This window comes from Ipomoea nil, unplaced genomic scaffold, assembly GCF_001879475.1.
Source record: "Ipomoea nil cultivar Tokyo-kokei standard unplaced genomic scaffold, Asagao_1.1 scaffold3377, whole genome shotgun sequence".
NCBI classification, from domain to species: domain Eukaryota; kingdom Viridiplantae; phylum Streptophyta; class Magnoliopsida; order Solanales; family Convolvulaceae; genus Ipomoea; species Ipomoea nil.
In genome coordinates, this window is record NW_017619805.1 from 1470357 (window position 1) to 1491950 (window position 21594).

Sequence of the window (21594 nt, forward strand, 5' to 3'; positions counted from 1 at the left end):
TTGAGCAATATACCTAATAATAAATATAAAGAAAACGTCATATAACAAATTAGGTATTAGTCCCTCGACTATAATACATGTATCAGTTTTAGATAATAAAGAATCAAGAATGACAAAATGCATTAACTTCTTACATATTCTTTAAACCAATGTGCAAAATTTCTTTCAACTTCCTCGTCTACGTCTTCATCAGTACAACCAGGATTAAGACGTCGTAAACCATTTTCATACATCCTACAATAGTGATATTAGATATATACACATTTGAAACCAAAATGGGAAAAAGTTGAGTAAACATACCTTAAAATCGGTTGAACCTCCTCACAATTCAGTAACACATATTGATGAGCGACGAAACGTTCTTCTGCACTCAAATATCTTGTCTTTTTCTTACCCATCGATCGACCTGGTCGATTAAATATCGACAAAGTAACTGGCAAGTTATGATCAATGCCTCCATCATTTAGGTTCCGACCTATCCTTGTTCTTCTACTCTGCACATCATCATCAAAATAAAATGATGCAAAGTGTGTTGCCTCTTCAAGCATATATGCATCAGCAATTGAACCTTCAACGTATCTCTTATTTTTCATTTTGGACTTTAAGTGATTGAGGAAGCGTTCAAATGGATACATCCAACGATATTGTACTGGGCCACCTAAACGTGCTTCATAGGGAAGATGGACAGGCAAGTGTTCCATGCAGTCAAACAGTGCTGGAGGGAAAAACCGTTCTAACTTACACAATGTTAAAACAATCGAGTTTTCCATTTCCTGTATTTTGTCTACACATAGGGATGTAGAACACAGATTTCTGAAAAACGCACTTAACTCAGTCAAAGGCTTCCAGTGACAGCTTGGTAAAAACATGAAGGCTACAGGCACAAGAAACTGCATAAAAATATGACAATCATGACTTTTCATCCCTATTAATTTAGAAGATGTGGAATCAACACATGTAGCCAAATTAGAAGAAAACCCATCAGGTAACTTCAAAGTTCGTAACCACTCATAGACAGCTAATTGATTAGTACGATTCAAACTGTAGCTTGCCTTGGGCATAAGATAACGTCCATTATTTTCCACCAACTCAAGCTCTGGCCTATTACACACGTCCTTCATATCGAGACGCGCACTAGGCGTGTCTTTATTTTTAGTTGTGCCTTTGACATCCATAACCGTGTGGAAGATGTTATCAAACACATTTTTTTCTATATGCATCACATCAAGATTATGACGTAGCAAATTATCCTTCCAATAAGGCAAATCCCAAAATATGCTCTTTTTTTCCAATTGTGTGCATGTCCAAACCCCTCAATGCGACCAATTGGACCATCAATAATCTTTGGGATATTTTCTAAACTATGAAACAACTCATCTCCTGTCCAAATTGGTTGAGGTCTTGATTTCTCAGCTCGTTGTTTGACGAAGGTATCTCGATTCTTCCTCCAGGAGTGATTCATTGGAAGGAATTGACGGTGACAATCAAACCAACAAGTTTTATGACCATTCTTCAAATAAAATGATTTAGAATAATGAAGAAAATAAGGACATGCTAGTTTCCCGGCTGTCTGCCATCCAGATAACATACCATATGCAGGAAAATCATTGATGGTCCACATTAGCGCAGCGCGCATCATAAAATTTTGTTTAAGTGATGCATCATAAGTTAAGACACCTATTTCCCATAACAATTGAAGTTCATCAATTAAAGGCTGCAGATAGACATCAATATTGGCCTTTGGGTTCTTCGGTCCAGGAATAATACAGGTTAAGAATGTGTATGGTGTAGTCATACACATTGAAGGTGGGAGATTATATGGAACAACCATAGCAGGCCAACAAGAGTACGGCTTTGCATAGAAACCAAAAGGAGAAAATCCATCAAAACATAAGCCTAGTCTTACATTTCGAGGATCTGCTGAGAAATCAGGGAACCTTCTATCAAAGTGCTTCCATGCTTCACCATCAGAGGGATGACACATAATACCGGGTTCGCGGCGATTTTCATAATGCCATCGCATGTGTGAAGCAGAGCTATGTGATGCATACAAACGTTGCAATCGAGGAATGAGAGGAAGGTAATGCATTCTTTTGCGAGGCACCTCTTTTGCACGAGTAGATCCAGATGGGCAAGGTTTAAATCTTGGCTCACCACAAAACTTACAGTGCTTGTCATTTATTTCAGACTTATAGTACAACATACAATTGTTTACACAACAACCAATCTTCTCATGTCCAAGACCAAGCTTTGTAAGTAATTTTTTTGCATCATAATACCTGGTAGGTACTCGATTATCAGGACCCATCAAATGGTTAATGTACTCAAATATCTGATCCATTGCTAGCTGTGGTATATTAAAAGTTGTCTTGATATTCATCATCCTCAATGTATATGCTAGCTCTGTTTCTTCATTAACATTCATTGATAAAGGATGTTTCGCAGCATTTAACAAATCATAGAAGTTTTTTGCAGTACTATGTGGCTCTTCATCTTGGTCATTCTCGGCATTTAGTGGAAAAAATGATGGACCAGATACATCAAAAACCATTTGTTCATACCGATTATTTTCACTAGGGCCCTCATTCATATGCGGTTGTATTGAGGGGGGAAACTCATTGTGACACGTCCAAACCCAATAATTCGGTTCAAAACCCTTCTTATACAAATGAACACGAACATCATCTACAGACAAGTGTACTCTATTCTTACACTTACTACATGGGCACCTAATCTTCATTGAAGCCTCATATACAAGAAGCGTGCTTGCATAATTTACAAATTCCTCAACACCCATTAAGAACTCATCAGTGTACCCCCTTTTTCCGGGTAACAATCGGTTATACATCCATTTTCGATGTTCAGGTATATTAGCCATGTAAAACTACTGCAAAAACATATATACAATACAAACACATATATAAATATATTAAAAATAATACGAATATTTTAAATAATTATATACAAGCACACTAATAAATATACACACATATAAAATGCTATTAAAAAAATATAAATATACAAATAATTATAAGCATACATACATACATACAAACACATATACATATATGCACACTATACATTATTCAATCATAAAATAAATAATCTAAATAAGTATTCCCAAAAATCAAACCTAGATCTAAAAAAATGACTTATTAAATGGTAGATCTAAGAATATACACACATACCTTAGTTTAGCTTGATATGATGTAGTAGAACTTGATTTTAGCACTATTATAGAAGATTTTCTGAAAGAATACCTGCAACAAGGAAAAAATGAGCAGAAAGATATAAAAAACTAGAGAAAATGGTCTGAAAACACGCAGAAGAGGTATATATATAAAGCTATTTCCGACCACCTACAAAGGTGGTCGGAAAAGAAAAGCAAATTAAATGCAAGCTGCCGACATTTTCCGACCGCTAATGCTGGTGGTCGGAAACTTCCGACCACCATACCTAGGTGGTCAGATCTTCCGACCACTTTCCGACCATCTTTTGAGGTTATCGGAAAAATGAGAAAAAATCGGATTTTGCAACCATATTTCGTGGTGGTCGGAAAAGTGGTCGGAAATCTGATGATTTCCAGCAGTGTGTGATGGACAATTTTAATTATGTCATCACAAGTGCACGAATCAATTGTAGTGATAGTGTGCAAAGCAAGGGTCAAACCCAAAGGAAAATGATACAATGCAATTTAATAACAAAAAATAATAAATTTGATAATTTAAAGGATTTAAAAACCAGTTGTCAATCAAAATGGATTAAACTAAATGGAAACGCAATGAAAAACAAGGCAGAAAAGATACACGAAACAAAATAACAATATTAAAGATCAACTTAAATGCAAAATAATTGGATCAAAATTCAGGAAAATAACAACTAATTGCAATATATAATTATAGGATTAAACATAATTGATGGACTAATTAAATAAATTAATATAAAATATTAATGCTAAACATACTGATCAAAGTGCGGCTGGAATTAACATAATTAAAGAAATGATTAACTAAACATTTAAGAAAGGATAAAATATTCATGCTAAACATAATTAAAGAAAGGAGTAACTAAACATTTTAAATATTTGTCAAGCACCTTGTGTTTAGATGGTATGTAGTGACCTCTTCCATGTAGGAGGTCATGAGATTGAGCCTCAGTGGAGGCGTTGTTGACTCTTTGGGCTTTATTAAGTTGAGAAAGTATATTTGAACAGATACTACAATGTAATAGAGTAAGTAGTATTCAAAAAACTTGATTAATGACGTACGAATTTACTTTAATGGCATCAAATTAACTCAATAAGCATGGAAAAAGGAAGAAACCAATATTCAAAGAAAATTACTTTAATGGCATCAGATTAACTCAATAAGCATGGAAAAAGGAAGAAACCAATATTCAAAGGAAAAGGAACCAGAAACCACAAAGATGATTTGCTGTTGTAGATGACTAAAACAACAAGCATGGAAAAAGGAAGAAACCAATATTCAAAGAAAATTACTTTAATGGCATCAGATTAACTCAATAAGCATGGAAAAAGGAAGAAACCAATATTCAAAGGAAAAGGAACCAAAAACCACAAAGATAATTTGCTGTTGTAGATGACTAAAACCACAAAGATGATTTGCTGTTGTAGATGACTAAAACAACTGCTCGCCTAGAAACTAACACCACCGTCGGAATCAGAGCTGCCACCGTCGGAATCAGAGCTGCCGCCGTCGGAATTGTTCCGGAGTGAATTGATGATTGCTGTTGTAGATGACTAATTGGTCCGGAGTGAATTGATGATTGATGTTGTAGATGACTAAAAAAACTGCTCGCCTAGAAACTAACACCACCGTCGGAATCAGAGCTGCCGCCGTCGGAATTGGTTCGGAGTTAATTGATGATCCTCCCTCTGCACACCGCCCGTATTTATATTGCTCAGGCCCCCACCGCTTCTCCGCTCAAGAATCGCTTGTCATAGCCGAAGAAAGCTCTGTAGACCGTTGTTGGTTTTCATAGCGTTGATGGCTGTCCGGCAGGCCAACACTACCGGATAACTATATTTGTGAGTGTAAAGAAAGTAAGAAAATAAAGATAATTTTAGAGAATAACCGCTGTTATTTCTTTAGGGTGTTGCCCTTCAAAATATGTCGCTCCCGAAGAGAGAGGGTTTCGGACCCCCGCCATGGAGATCTCATGGGGATATTTATACACGAATATCGAATCTATACATGGTAAGTAGGGCTGACATCTAGCCAAGGTCAGGGGTAAGTAGGGCTGACGTATGGGCTGATGCAACCGTCAATTCCCTGCCTTTCCTATCTAAGCAAATTATGGAAACTACTTAATCTGAGCGAAGATTGCTTCCGGAGAATCTGCTGATACGCATTTTGGGGCGTGTACCCAGTCGGGAGCTGTCCCGGCCGCATGAGGACGCCTTCCTGGGTTTCTGCCTTCGAGTAAGAGCATCCCTCCTGGCCAGCCCGGTTGTCCGTCCGGGTCCTGGGGTGTTGCGCGGCTGGGGACACACCGCCCGCGTGACCTGGTCGCCCGTCCCAGTCTTTTGAGGCTCGGGATCAGGGACACACCGATCATCGTGGCTGCACGCAGAAGGCCGCGAAGGCTCGATTATCAAATTCGTCCGTTGTCGGTCACTAATTGCTCGGGCAGTCCGAATCTGCATATGATGTTCTTCCAGACAAACCGGCAGTACTGGTACTCGGTGATGGTCGCCAAAGGCTCCGCTTCTGCCCACTTGGTTGAAGTAATCCACGACCGCTATATAGAAGCGCACTCGTCCGGGCGCTTGAGGGAGTGGCCCCAATAGATCGATGCCCCACTTGGCGAAGGGGATCGTAGTGGTGAACGGCGTATAGAAAGTTGTCGGTCGGGTGCTCTTTTTAGCGAACGATTGGCACACTACACATCTGAGCACTTCTTCAATGCAATCTTTTACCATGGTCGGCCAGTAAAAGTCCTGAATGATAATTTTTCTGGCCAAAGTATTGGCCCCCTGATGGGCCGCACAGATTCCCCGATGAGCGACAACCATGGTTGCAAAAATTGCGCCTAGGCGCTAGGCGGCCGCGAGGAAGGCCGGAATCGGCCTCTTCCGCGGCTGATCGGTTCGGCCGTTTTTTATTTTTATTTTTTATTTGTATTTTTTTTAGTTTTAAAGTGTTAAAAGTTCGGGAAGGCATAACTTTTGACTCGGTTATCCGTTTTGGACAATTTGTTTTTTCAAATCGCATATTTTTTCGAACATTTGGACAATTCTGGTGCGGTTAGAGTGCTCATGTGCGGTTGTGCGATTTAATCTGGGCCATTCATCTCGCTTAAATCAACATCCAGGATTACCAAAATTTAAAAAAAAATGCGATTGCAATGATGAGAATTCAAATTGTATTCAGTTACAGGCAGATAGGATTACACAAGAGTATATCAAAGACTACCTCTAAACTCTCCTATCTACTAGGATATTACATCAGACTTATTCTAACACCACACACTAACTACCATAGGTTATATAATAATAATAACAATAATTATTAATAACACTCAGACACCCCCTCAAGCGGAAGGTTGGTGAGAAACAACATGTAGCTTGTCTCGTAGTGCAGTGAACCTTGGACCTGGGAGCGGCTTGGTGAAGATGTCAGCGAGCTGGTCCTTGGTTGATATAAAGTTTACCTTGAAGTCCCCCGTTGCAACCTTGTCTCGTACGAAGTGATAGTCAATCTCCACATGCTTTGTTCTGGCGTGGAATACTGGATTAGCGCACAAGTACGTAGCTCCCAAGTTATCACACCACAGAGTAGACGGTTGACCAGTGTGCAGCCCCAACTCACGTAACAACGAAACAACCCAAGTAACCTTTGCAGCAACGTCGGCGAGGGCTTTATACTCGGCTTCTGTCGAAGAGCGGGCCATAGTACGCTGTTTTCGGGACAGCCAGGCGATGAGATTATACCCAAGAAAAACAGCATATCCACTCGTGTTTTTCCTGTCAATAGGGCAACCAGCCCAGTCGGAGTCAGAATAGGCATGAATGGATGTAGTGGGTGATGCACTCAGGTGCAGGCCATAGTGGAGAGTCCCCTTAATATACCGGAGAACTCGTTTAACCATTGCCCAATGATCAGTAGTAGGGGCGTGCATAAATTGACACAGACGATTAACTGAAAAAAGACAAATCAGGCCGTGTGATAGTGAGATACTGAAGAGCCCCAACGATGCGTCGATACTGCGTCGGATTATCAAACAGTTCCGTAGACGGAGTGGCCGATTGAGTAACTGAAGCAGGAGTAGTCAAGGGTTTACAGTCCACCAACCCAGCCCTAGTCAGCAGATCAGTCATGTAGCGCCGTTGGGACAGAATCATTCCACTAGTAGTGTCAACGGTTTCAATCCCTAAGAAGAAGCCAAGTTTGCCTAGATCCCGTATTTTAAATAAAGTTGCAAGACGACCAAGTAGAGTATCAAGTAGAGAGGTGTTGTTGCTCATCATAATGATGTCATCCACATAGACAAGGAGGAAAACCTGCGACCCCTCTGAACTGAGGTAGAAGAGGGAGACATCTGTTTTTACGAAGAAAACCCTGTAGATAACATGAAGTCATGAAGCCGCTTGAACCATGCACGGGGAGCTTGCTTCAAACCGTAGAGAGACCGCTGTAAGTGGCAGACATGTTCCGGATGAGTGGGATCTTCGTAACCTAGTGGTTGCTTCATATACACAGTTTCAGCTAGATGGCCATTTAGGAAGGCATTATGCACATCTAGCTGACGGAGGACCCATTTGTTTGTGATAGCCAAGGAAAATAACATACGAACTGTGGTTGGCTTGACAACTGGACTGAAAGTGTCAAAAAAATCTTCACCTGCTACTTGGTTAAACCCCTTTACTACCAGGCGTGCCTTATGACGTTCCACAGACCCGTATGTGGTACGCTTGGTACGAAAAACCCACTTGCATCCAATAATATTCATGTTAGGATCAGGTGGGACTAGACGCCAGGTGTTATTGTGAAGCAAAGCATTGAACTCCTGGTCCATAGCATCCCTCTAGTGAGAGTGCCCAACAGCTTGAGAGTAGCATGTTGGATCCGGAGTTGTTGTGGCAGTGAGGGCCTGAAACTCCTCACTATTACCGTAGGTCATGTGTCGTAGCCGCATAACATGCCCTCGGTCCTGAGGCTGCGCCCGACCCCGGCCCCGAGGCCGACCTCGTCCACGAGCCGCAGGGGCAAATGGCTCAATGGCTAAAGGAGGTGACTCATGAACTAATGGTTCAGGGTCAGGACTGAGAGTAACGGGAACCGGATTATACCCAGTACGCTGAACTGGTACTATGGGTCCAGAAGCCCAAGGCACGGGCTAAGGCTCATCAGCTTGCGGTAGAGAACCTGTTGCAAAGGGAAAGACAGATTCGTCAAAACGGACATGGCGACAGGTATAAGTTTTCCCACTGATTAGATCCATGCACCTATATCCCCTAAAGGACGGTGGGTAACCTAAGAAGACACATGGAGTGGAACGGAACTCGATTTTATTCCGATTATACGGTCTTAGATACGGGTAACATTGACACCCGAATACTTTTAAGAATTGATATAGAGGTTGCTTTTTATATAGTCGGTAGTAGGGACTTTCGAATTTTATAGCGGAAGACGGCAGATAATTGATTAGGCACGTGGTAGTCTCAAAGGCAAAATCCCAATATTGTTGTGGGACAGACCCTTGAGCAAGAAGAGCTAAGCCCGTTTCGACAATGTGTCTGTTGCAGCGCTCAACTCTCCCATTTTTTTCGTGCGTACAGGCGCAGGATTGTCGGTGATTAATACCGAGATTTTCAAAGGTGGTATGTAATTTGCGATACTCACCCCCTAGGTCGGACTAAATAGATTTGATAGAGCGCGAAAATTGTCGCTCTACCAACACACGAAACACATTAAACATTTTATAGATGTCTGATTTTACCCTTAATGGATAAAACCAGCATAAGCAAGAATAATCGTCAACAAACAGCAAGAAATACCGAAACCCACTAGACGAGATAACTGGGGCAAGCCCCCAAATATCTGTGTAGACTAAATCTAGTACATTTTCACTAGATTGCTCTACTCTATTTAATGGAAAACGACAAGACTTGCCAAGATGACAAGCAGTACATGACCCTAAAGTAACATTATTTTGCTGGACTGAACAGTGTTTAAGAATTTTATTCTAAACGACGCTATGAGGATGACCAAGCCTGCGATGCCAGACTGTTGGCGTAGCACGAGAAGTGACGAACGCAAAATGACTCCGAGACACAGGTAACTTGTACAGGCCTCCAGAGGTAGGGCCTTTAAGAAGAACCGCCTTGGTGTTGGAATCCTTCACAATGAAACAATTTCCGTGAAATTCAAAAAATACACTATTTTCAGTGGCAAATTTCTGGACAGATAATAATGGGACAGTTAAATTAGGGACATGTAACACATTTGACAGAAACAACTGTTTAGACTCGGATGGAATTGATGCATGGCCAACCCGAGAGATTACTAAACCTGTACCATTCCCAACCCGGAGTGTGTCCGGGCCATTGTATTCATCCGAGGTGGTCATCATGCCCCCATCCGGGGTTGCGTGCGTCGTAGCACCCGTATCGGGATACCATGATTCGGGCGGTGGTGCACCGGACGCCGGTGAGTCCCCGGAAACTGCGACGTGGGCTTGTGCAGGCGGTTGTGTTGTGTATCTTTTGTAACAGTAGACCGCGGTATGGCCCTGCAATCTGCAAATCTGACACCTCGGCACGCCGCGTCCACCTCGGCCACCACGCTGATTGCGTCCGCCTCGGTCAGGCTGGTTCCGGCTGCCTCCGTCACCACTCTGTTGCCCACCATTGCCGCGACCATCCTACTGGCCATAGCCTGCATAGAACGCTGCATGCGACGAACCGCCGTTACCACCTCCAGTGACGAACTCATCCACAAGGATGAAGTCTGCGGCTTGCAGGTAATCGGATAACTGGGGAAGGGAGACTGGAGCGTTGGCGGTGAGGGCAGCAGCATATGACCGGTATTCCGGTCGCAATCCACGCAGAACATACAGGTTCTGCTCCGACATGGTGAGCGGCTGGCCGGCTTGTGCTAGGGTTTAAACGAGGAGTTCTGCCCAGCCGAGGTACTCCGTTGGCGTAGCATTGCCTTGCCGGAGAGCCTGGAATTGTCCAAGCAGATTCAGGCACCTTGCCTGAGTCGTGGAGCCCAGCGCCGTGCACACTGAATGCCACACCTCGGCGGCGGTAGCCCGGCCAACCGCAAGGTGTAGGACTTCATTTGACATCGCCGAGATCAATAGTGAAAGAATGGATTGATCTTGGCGAACCCACTGTTTGTACGCCGGGTTCGGAACCGGAGTCGCCGTTGTTGCATCGGAGCCGGAGTCACCATCGGTGGTGGTGACGGTCGCCGGCGGACACGGGTAGCTACCGTTGATGAAGCCCTCCAAGTCCTGCCCCCGCAAGAACGGGATAATTTGTGTCTTCCAGAAAAGAAAATTCCTGGATGTGAGCTTCATGGATATGAAATTGCGTGCGCCAGCTAAAGGGTTTGAACCAGCCAAGGAAGAGCCATCGGCGGGGGTTGGGGTTCTTTGCGATGAATTGGACGACATCGGCGATCGGGAGGGAGGGAATTGTTTACGGTGGTGATTTGGTTTCGGTGGTGGTGGAAGAGAGAGAAGAGGAAACGGATCGGTTAGGCTAATACCAGATGAGAATTCAAATTGTATTCAGTTACAGGCAGATAGGATTACACGAGAGTATATCAAAGATTACCTCTAAACTCTCCTATCTACTAGGATATTACATCAGACTTATTCTAACACCACACACTAACTACCATAGGTTATATAATAATAATAATAATAACAATAATTATTAATAACACTCACAGCAATTTTGTAATTTTTGAATCTAGGTCAAAATTAATGTGAGCGGTTCTGTGATTAATGTGCGTGAGTTTTGTATATAAGATGCGTGAGTCTTGTGCATAAGGTGCGTGAGTTTTGTGCTTAATGTGCGTGGGGTTGTGCTTAATGCGAGTAGTTGGTAAAACTTAAAGTGTGAGTTTTTGTGTTTAAGGTGCATGAGATTTGTTCTTAATGTGAGTGGAGTTTGTGCTTAATTTGCGTAGGGTTTGTGCTTAATGTGTGTGAGGTTAGTGATTAATGTTAGTAATTGTTGAAACTTAAAGTCTGTGAGTTAATACTTAAAGTGCGTGGGTTTTGTTCTTAATGTGCGTGAGATTGTGCTTAATGTGCGTGGATTTTGTACTTGATGTGCGTGAGTTTGTGCTTAATGTCAGTAGTTGTTGAAACATAAAGTCTGTGAGTTAATACTTAAATGCGTGGGTTTTGTGCTTAATGTGCGTGGGTTTTGTACTTAATGTGCGTGAGTTTGTGCTTAAGATCTAACACTTAAAGGTGTGTGGCTTTCTTCCAGACACGCGTTTTTTTTTTCATTGATTTGAGCCGTTAATCTAGATTTGATCAACGACTCAAATCTAGCCACACAACCACATGGGAAGCTATACACGCACATGAACCCTTCCCCATATATATATATATATATATATATATATATATATATATATATATATATATATATATATATATATATATATATATATATATATATATATATATATATATATATATACACACACACACACAATATACACATGGTGGTATATATACACAATATGCACAGTATATACCCTAAACCCTAAACACTATACACACTATACATGTATATATATACACATTATACACTATATATATATATATATATATATATATATATATATATATAGTGTATACTGTCTATATATACATTGTGTATACTGTGTATATATACATGTATACTGTGACTATATATACATATTATATGTATACACTATATATATATTGTTACTATATATAGACATACTATATATATACACTATATATACATAATATATATATACTGTTAGTGTGTGTGTGTGTGTGTATATATATATATATATATATATATATATATATAGATATATATATATATATATATATATACATACACACGGTATGTATTTAATGAGTGCTATTTACAACAAAAAAAAAAAAAATATTAAAAATATCAAATAATTAAAATGTTGAAGTATACAATTCTTACCATTTTTCTATTCATTTTTTTAAACAATGAACAGAACACTCAAAGACAGTTTTTCGTTGTGTAGTCAAATATTAAAAATTAAAATATTTTCTAAAAAATGACTTATTTTTCAAAAAATATTTTTCAGAAGTTATTTTCTTACTTTCGAAACAGAGCCTAAATTTTAAATGAAGTGATCAATCAAAAAATTGTGAATATTAATGTACAAACAATTAAAACACATTTCAAGAATTGTCTATTCCTACAAATAGTCGGATTACAAAAATAGTATGACATTGCATGTCAACTTTTGGCAAGATATTTACTTTTGGCCTTTTTAAATAATTTGAAGTAATATTATCATACTATATTTTTAAGATGAATTAAAATTTAATAATGTAAAAATAATAATGTAAAATTACAAACGTCATAGGCCTGTTTGGTAAAATGGCTGTTAGCTGTTAGCGGATTGTGTTAATTAGATGGTATAAATAGTTGATAACATTAGCTGATTGTTGCAAAGTGTTTAGTAAATTAGCTGTTAGCTAATTGCTGTTTAGTATAATTTCTTTTTTTAAAAGCTAATTGAAAAGTTACTTGGAATAGCTTTTTGAATTTTAGCCTTTTGGAGTTGCAAATAGTTAATTAATCAAATATTTATACTGATATTTTAACTAAATCAAACAATTAATAATGGTCAAATAAGCTAAAATTAGCCTATAAGCCAATTTTTTTACCAAACAAGGCCATAATATGACAGTAGAATTCAGTTTTGAAAGTAAAGAAATTGTAGGGATAAAGATTAGTATTACGGTCTACCCTTAATAGTGCAATCGTTATACCCTGCACCACGGTGCATAGTGCACTGTGCGCCCCGCGTCTCCCAAAACGATGTTGTTTTTGGAGGCGGTAGGAAGTTGACATGATTATGTATATTTGTTTATACAATTATGTATATTTTTTATTATGTACATTTTTTATACAATTATGTACATTTTTTTATACAATTATGTACATCCGAATCAGGAAATTTTTGTCTATTATGTTAAGAGTTGATGTGTATTATTTTAAAAGTTTATGTTTATTACTCCGTATGTATTATGTTAGATTATGTGTATTATCTTTTAAAAAATATTATGTGTAATTTGTTATATAATTATGTACATTTATGTATACAATTATGTGTATTCTAGTATAACATTATGTACATTTTTGAACATGAGATTTTTTTTTAAGAAAAATTAACTGCCAAACACTGGGTAGCGAAATTTTAAAAAATAAAAATTAAAAATTAAAACAAGGTCGTTTGGCATTTGGGTACACAATGCAACACGCGCCGTGGTGTAGGATATAAATTGCCTTAATAGTGTGATTTGGCAGACAAAGGTACATTACTGTGTGAATCATGATCCACATTTCTGTATAGACCATAAATGAAATATACAATTTAAATATATCAAAAGTAAATTATTTGTGCACTGAATATACATTATTTGATAATATATAAAAAATCATGCACTTTAAAATAAGGAAAATTGTAGAGTTATATACCTCTAGCACTTTTTCCTCCTGAATTATTCAAGTGATTGATTTTTTCGCTAAAATGTTAAATGAACATATTTACTCTTAAAATAAATATTTCATTTATTTTTCTTCTCTAACAAATTATAACAACATTTTGGTTCAAACCAAACAGACACTATTAGCAACCAAATTGAAATATTTTAATTACAATTTAGAATCAAAACCCGATAATTAGAGTTTATTAAAATCGCGAACCGGGACGACCGGTTCATGTTCCGAACTAAAAAAAATACATTTATTGTTGAATTTAGACTATTTTAAAATAAAACATAAAAGTTTAAAATAAAGACGATTCAAAATCGCGAACCGGATCCGGAACCGCCAGTTCATGATTCAAGATTTAGTTTTTCAGATTCATAATTTTAATAAACTAAAATATTTGATTCTGGATCTGAATCATAACCGGAAACTTTTAATTCGATTGCTATAGTGTCCGATTCAATTCAAATCGTGATCATCCCTACGTATACGCAATAATTTGGGGTTAGGGTTCAACCTTTTGGAAGAATAATTTATTGGAGAAGAAAAATAAATAAAAATATTTATACTAAGAGTAGAAATGTTAATCTAATATATTAAGAGGGAAAACCATCACTTTTAAAATAATTGAGAAGGCTAATGTGCTTATATGTAATTCAGAGAAAAAGAATGCTATAAGTATATAACTCGGGAGAAAAAGTGTCATTTTTCTTTAAAATAATATACTTTATGTATATAAATAATGTATTTTTAATATATTAAAAATGTACTTTTTGTTTATAGTTCACATAAATCTGTGGACCATGATCCATTGAATAATGATTTGGGGAGGGTTTGGAGGAGTTAAAAACAGGTCCATAAAATTACTAATCAGGAAGGTAACACCATTTGCACTTTGTTAAAATCAATAAATAACCTGGAACAGGTGCATCAACACACTCATCTAAATGCACCATTATATACAACACAACACTGAGAGGGAGGGAGGGAGGGGACGTGTTAAAGGACATGGGAAGTTAAAACACAAGTGACTGAGGATTTCACAAAACAAGACTCATCATCATCAACAACAACAATGACAAACAGTGGCAAAACTGTGCCTCTTACCTTGAGGTTGCATTACTGTTTAATATCATGGACCCGAGGGATGGGATGCTCAGAGAACGCTTTTTAATTCTCACGTTGCCATTACACACTGCTCTCTTCTCGTTCTTCTCTCGATGAGATGAATAGCGGCGCAGTGGTGGCTCCAAAAACGTCTCACTCTTGGTTCTCGAGAAGCTTTCTTTTTGGTTTTCTTCAAGCTCGTTAATTTCCTGATGATCTCCTGAGACTGGTACCATCCTGTCACTAGACTCAAAGAGGGTTTTCTTAGATTTGTCATCATTGTCACAACTGTAACCACTCTGTTGGATATCGAGCATAGCAAGATCATCGTACTCCTCATCTGATTTCGTAAACTCCTCATCCACTGACCCTTCCAACTGTGAAAAGTAGTATCCCACAAACAAATAAATCAAAAATGTATGCACCTACTATCAAGCCCTAAGAAAGGAAGTTAGCATTGAAGTGGTAAATCTCCTAATACTTATAATAATTTGACTTAAGCCACTAAGCCAGCTCAGCAAATAATAGACTGGAAAAAATAAAAAAGAATTGCTAAGAACATGGCATCAAATTTCATGCCTACCTCCTCATGAAAATGTTTTGAACCATCATCACTTAAATCCTCATCACTATCTATTTCAGGTGGCTCATCAATCTCTTCATCACTACCATGCACAGATTGTTCTTCTTTGAGCTGTAAGAGGAAACTAGAATTAAAAATGATTACAAAGGAAACCAAGTATGGAAAAATAGAATAAATTTGCAAAGCTCAAAAATAAGATCAGGAGCTAAAGAAAGTACTGTACTAATTTTGTTAATTGAATTGGGAAATGACAGTCGAACAAACACCAGCTATAGCTTCTAACTTAGAAGCTTTGAACTATGCAAGCTAGTTTATAAGCGTTCATTAGAATAAGCAAAACTCACCTCCTTGGATAGCCCTTCATGGAATCTTGGTGAACTGCAGCAGGAAGAATAATACCTACTGCCATTATCTGTCAAGTCTCCCCTTGATTCATCCACACTGCTGGCATGACTTGTGCAACCAGTCTCACTGAGCCAAGCACTGATCCCAAAGTGCCCAAACTGCAGATTAACAGGTTCGGCCTTCCCAATCTGCAAGGGACCATACATAGACATCCCAAATCCATTTTCCATGATGGGTTTGCCGTTGCTATCTACTGAGTCTACTGGCCAAGCCTTTGCTACTGATCCATCATTATTGAAAAGAGCCATCAAATGCCTTGAAGAACCTTTTCTTTGAATCAGTTGGAGCATACCCTTGGAGCTCAAGGAATTAGCAGCACACTGATTCCTGTATTCTTCATCAACAACAGGAACTGTGTTTGTGATTGGATCATAAAGCTTCTCTCCTGCCTCACGTCTGCGTAGGCAGCCAAATACAGTGGCATGAATGGCTGCAACACTTCTATCAACGTTAGTGTTGTTAATCTTTGGAACTAGATGCTTGTCAGCACGGTTGCAGAGATACTCTTGTATAGTCCTGATGTTACGTATATATTTAACATACTTGTTTTTAGCAGGATCTAGTGTCATGTATTTTGCACGGACAGCAAACCGTTCCAAATGTTTCTCTTCATTTGCAATGAAAACCATAAAAGGTATGATTGAAGGATGCTTTTTCATTAGTCCCATCTGCATGTCAAAATAGAATTGCAATTCAAACACTAGCCACAAGAGGTAAAAGAACACCAGAAAAGGAAATGTTTTAGACACAAGTTTAGATATCAGATTCGTACCACAAAATTAAGACTCAAATGAACACCCTCCACGACAACTGATTCTTTCCGCTCTTCCCAAGCAGTGATTAATCTGTCAAGACTATCAATAACCATCTCACTCTGTGCCTTAAAACCTTCAATTGCCATTTGTTTTGGACTGATTAAATCAACAGCACTAGGATTCCCCTCTGCAGGAGACTTCCGACTTGTCATCTGATTAGTAGCATCATTCTTCTGTAGTTGTGGGTTTGAATAACCAGCTAACTTCTTTGCCTTTCGTTTGGCCTTTGCCTCAGCAACTGCTATTGGATCTAAATATTCCCCAGCATGGTACGTTGAAGCCCACAGTAAAGGATTTTGTTTTTCATTCACAAAGCTCCTCATCATATGTCTAATTGAGTCAGTAGATATTACATTTGTGATTCCCAACCTGCTGCCCTGTAGAATATAAACATAGCTGAAGAAAAGAGATGATACAAACTGTTTTCAATACTATTTTCAGCACTTGAGATCTCATTATTAAGACCCAGAAGCCATGCGAGGAATGAGTTGCAAATCTCCATGCTCAGAAATAAAAGGTTACATCTACAGACACCTGACAAGATGTTGGACAGATGTGATGTCAAGCACAATTCAGTGAGACACTTTCACTGGGAAAAATACTAAAGACCACACAAAATTCTGAAATGTCAATCCCTCCGGACCCTACCCAAGAAAAATCTGTAGCTTTTCATTTTCAGTTTTTATTTATTTATTTTGGGGGAAGGGTGAGGTTCAATGGGCCACTGGGTGGATAAAAGAGAAAAGGGACCTGAAGTTCAAAAGAGCAACAACATAAACTAAAAGGGCCTAGGCAGTCAAAGAATTCATACCAATAGTGCAGACAAAGTAGATTTACCGCAGCCACTTGTTCCACAAAGGAGTACAGTAATAGATTCCTTTCTTTCTCGGATTCTGAAACAATTAGGTATTAGTATTATGAAAAACACCATAGCAATTTAAATAAAAATAAAGACCTGTAAAATCACCATATCAACCACATATCTAAATGACCGTGGACACTAGGTTAGAAAGAAAAAGTGTGCTAATCTATGGAACATCATGTAGTTTGCATTGCCTGGATATTAGGAACTTTACTCTTTAGTTCAGGGTGTTCTCAGTCAAACATCCACAAACATCTTTAAATATCAAGACCAACCATGCTAGTCATCAAACCATGTTAGCAGCAACTTTATTTTAATCAGATTCAGAAACATCTGACATTCCAGGAGGAAGGTCTGGATAAGTGAGTAACTACATCCACAAACATCTTTAAATATCAAGACCAACCATGCTAGTCATCAAACCATGTTAGCAGCAACTTTATTTTAATCAGATTCAGAAACATCTGACATTCCAGGAGGAAGGTCTGGATAAGTGAGTAACTACATCCACAAACTATAAAAGCTTGCAGTAATAACTTCACTCTGAAAAATGAATTCATCCTCAAGTCAAAGACCCAACTACCCACTTGCTGCAGGGCTCTGCAGAGTTCCAAACCTCTCCCTCTCAATTGTTACTTTGTTACACCAACAACAAAAGGCAAAATTCAGGAGCAAAACAATTTAGTGAATGGATATATTTCAGCCCTTTCTGTCACTCTTTTCTTGATGAAACAATTTAGTGAATGGATATATTTCAGCCCTTTCTGTCACTCTTTTCTTGATGTTTCTTTCTCTTCACACAAAGAAAAACGAGGTATATACTTCTTGAAAGGAAATGGAGATACATAGAAAACACAAGATTTTGAATATTGTCAAAAAGTTTAGGTTACCAGACCAAGCCTGATAACAACTGTAATGACCCGCCCAAAAAAAAACCTAAGCAAGATACACTGTTGAGCCCACTTCTCTACTTCTATAAACCTAATGAAGCAGATGTTGTAAATGCCTTGGTAAAGTTCACAAGAATAAGGACCCTACAAACATCAACTTACATACACAGGTCATAATTTACAAAGATGAGTTGAAGTGCAAGGTCAGCTAGCTTACCTGCAAGCTAAAGTTAGATCAGCCCTCTGATTTGGGCCAACATACTTGTATTCTGTGAGAGCATCACAAATAACATCTAGAAAAGTTTTTCTTCTGACAACAACAGTTGTGCGCCTTTTATACAATTCAAATGGTTCGCTTTTAGCTCCATCATTTGCTCTATCCAAGCATGCACTAATATTATTATGATAGTCCTCTTCCTGAAGTTGATTTAAGGTATCCTGCTCTGATTTGTATGCACACACTGAAACCAAACTGTCACTTGTGGACTTGTTTCTCATCTTCTCCAAAACCCTTTGGCTAATCTGAATAGAAAAATAAACTTTCAGTCACAATAGCATATAATATATCAAATGATGGCTCAGGCATAAAATAAAATATACCAGAGTTACCATGAAATCAAACAATTGGGAATACTCATTATGTCACATTCTTCTGCAGTCTCATTAAAGAGAAAAATTATCATATAACAAGTGAAACACCTAAGGTAGGTGAATACAAGTCCAACACATGGTTGGCAATTTCAAATTTAATTGCTCTCCATATTAATGGAACAAGTCCGACCAAAAAAAGGGTAAAGTTTGCAATTTCAATCATATAAGCCACAAAACTTCATCTGCAAATTTAAAAATTTTCAAAGGTTAGCCCTAAACAAACACTCATGAAAACAACATTCATCTCTCAAGTAAACTGCAGAGAGTGAAAGAATCAATGAAAAATATGACATCAGAATGTGAATAGCAGAATGAGTGCCCATCCTTTTGTAGGAAAAACATACAGCATAGTTGTTGTTGCTTCCAACAGTCACCAACGGCAGAGTTCAAATAAGCCTCATCTAACTTCACAAAAATCCCGTAATTCCCACTCAAACTAACTAAACCTTGCAAAGTTACTGTACCCACTCAAACTAACTAAACCTTGCAAAGTTACTGTACTAAAGCATTCAGGAAAAGTCAACATTTTAAAGGTAGTCATAAATCCAATGAGAATGCAGCAACGATCTACCACTGCAAGACACATAGCAGAGTTTAGAGCACATCCGAGATCAGAAATTTTTCATTGGAACGTGCAAGGCTTATATAAATATTTCTTCAAAATTAATTCACAAAAGCAAGTATTACACGCTGCACAAAATACATTTCAAAACAACATATCAGGAGAACCCAAAAAAAAAAAGGCTTATAATACTTTAGGAAACAAAAAAAGAAGGAAAGAAGTACCTTAAAGGCATGTCTCGGTTTGCACCCCATGAGCTGCAGAGTACTCTGCAGAACCGAACGCGTGTATCGGAACGAGTCTTTCTCCCTCTTCCCATCTTCATCGTCTACTACCACTATGTACAACAGCTTCGTCACCTCCATCGCCATTCTCTATTCCAACCAGAACAATGAGAAATCAAAGATCAATATGAACAAAAAAAAAAAAAAAAAAAAAAAAAGTAATGCGAATGCAGAGAAAGTCAAATCCAAATCACAAATTAGAACGTAATCCGGTTTTCAAAAAAAAAATCTGGAAATGTGAATCGCAATGCAGATGATCTGGTAGGAAAATGAAACCTGAGGGGTTGAGTAATCGCAATGAAATCAAAGAGGAAGCGGCTAGGGTTTACAGAGATGGAGGGGGAGAGGGAGTATATAGCTTCCAGCGCGATCTCGCCATCCCCTGCGTAAGCCACCTGCTTCCACGCATCAAAGCTGGACTGTGTCCACGAGTCCCCTTCTCCAAAACAACGCGCACTTTCTCTCTATATACGCTCGCTCTTCTTTCTTTTCGTCCTTTCCGCTTAAATTGACGGATTTGGACTCCCATTTCGCTCAAATTACATCCGCCACCGTCGCTTTTTTCTTTTTTTTTTTTTTGGAAGGTCGCTTTTCTTTTCTTTTCGGTAAAAAAAACTTATGAAATCGTCTCAAGAATTCTGACTCGGTCAAGATAAAAATACAATACTTACATTGAAAAATGTAATACTAATTAAAAATAGAAATAAAATGTTAAAAAATGTAATACTTTTAAATTAAAATGTGATTTAAAAATATTATTTCGTATATTTTACTTAAAAAGTATTACATATTTTTTATAAGTGACAAACACTTTACTTATAATATTTTTTATACTTATAAATATATATAATAAAATTATAGAGATTATATTTGTGACATTTTATTTATATATCATATGCTTCAATGGATAACGTGTTGATCTCAGCACCATGTAAGCTAAGTTAATTGTAATATAACACTGTTAACTATTATACTTAATTACACCACTTTATAAAGTTATGAACTAAATTGAACAAAATAAAAATACAATGATTAAATTTAACAAAACATTATAGTACAAGGATCTCATAGGTACTTTACTCATTCTATTAGAAAGAAATCAAAATTAAAAAATGATTGAAATATGTATTTAAACATGTGCACAAAAGAGAAATTCTTCCATGTTATAAAACTTATTTTAATTATTATATTTTTATTTTGATTTCAATTTATACTTTTCATGTTTGAACAGAATGCCATCTCAAAGTCTTATTATTCTTGGCATACTTTTATTCAATTAATTTATAATAGAATTAACTACTCCTTCTATCATATTTTAAATGTCATTTTTATTATTAATTGATCAATCCAACTCTTATTTTTTTGTTTTTTTTGGAAGAATTTTTTTTTTTTTTTTGTTATTTGGTTTAACATTTTCTGATAAATTTAAAGTTCAACTTTTTTTGTGTTTAATAGTATTATATATATTGTATGCAGTCACACTAAATTCAATATTACAAAAAAAAAAAATGAATTGTAAAAAATTTTAATCAAATATCGTGAACTGAACTAAACACATAGTACTAAGAAAGTAGTTTCATACTTTCATAGATGGCAAATGAATTTAAATAGTCATAAAACTATGCCGAAGGTTTAAACACTACTATAAAATCGTAAAATTTTAACCACCCAAAAAGTGTTAACGAGACCTAAACACATAGCACTAAGAAAGTAGT

The 21594-nt window shown here is 37.7% G+C and overlaps 2 protein-coding genes across 2 annotated transcripts; both read right to left on the minus strand.

Annotated features, from left to right (window-relative positions):
* Positions 1-1219: 1219 nt before the first annotated feature.
* LOC109170898 lies at positions 1220-2878 on the minus strand. Its single transcript, XM_019320035.1, has one exon. The coding sequence runs from the start codon at positions 2876-2878 to the stop codon at positions 1220-1222; it is 1659 nt and encodes a 552-aa protein (XP_019175580.1).
* Positions 2879-14553: 11675 nt separating this feature from the next.
* LOC109170930 (P-loop NTPase domain-containing protein LPA1 homolog 2-like) lies at positions 14554-20434 on the minus strand. The gene is made up of 9 exons (XM_019320061.1): positions 20383-20434; positions 20209-20332; positions 19820-19969; positions 18600-18904; positions 17442-17523; positions 16588-17007; positions 15755-16483; positions 15411-15521; positions 14554-15204 (listed from the first exon to the last, which is right to left on the minus strand). Exons 1-9 carry the CDS (start codon positions 20406-20408, stop codon positions 14824-14826), a joined length of 2328 nt encoding a protein of 775 aa, XP_019175606.1. The 5' UTR covers positions 20409-20434; the 3' UTR covers positions 14554-14823.
* Between the last annotated feature and the right edge of the window lie 1160 nt (positions 20435-21594).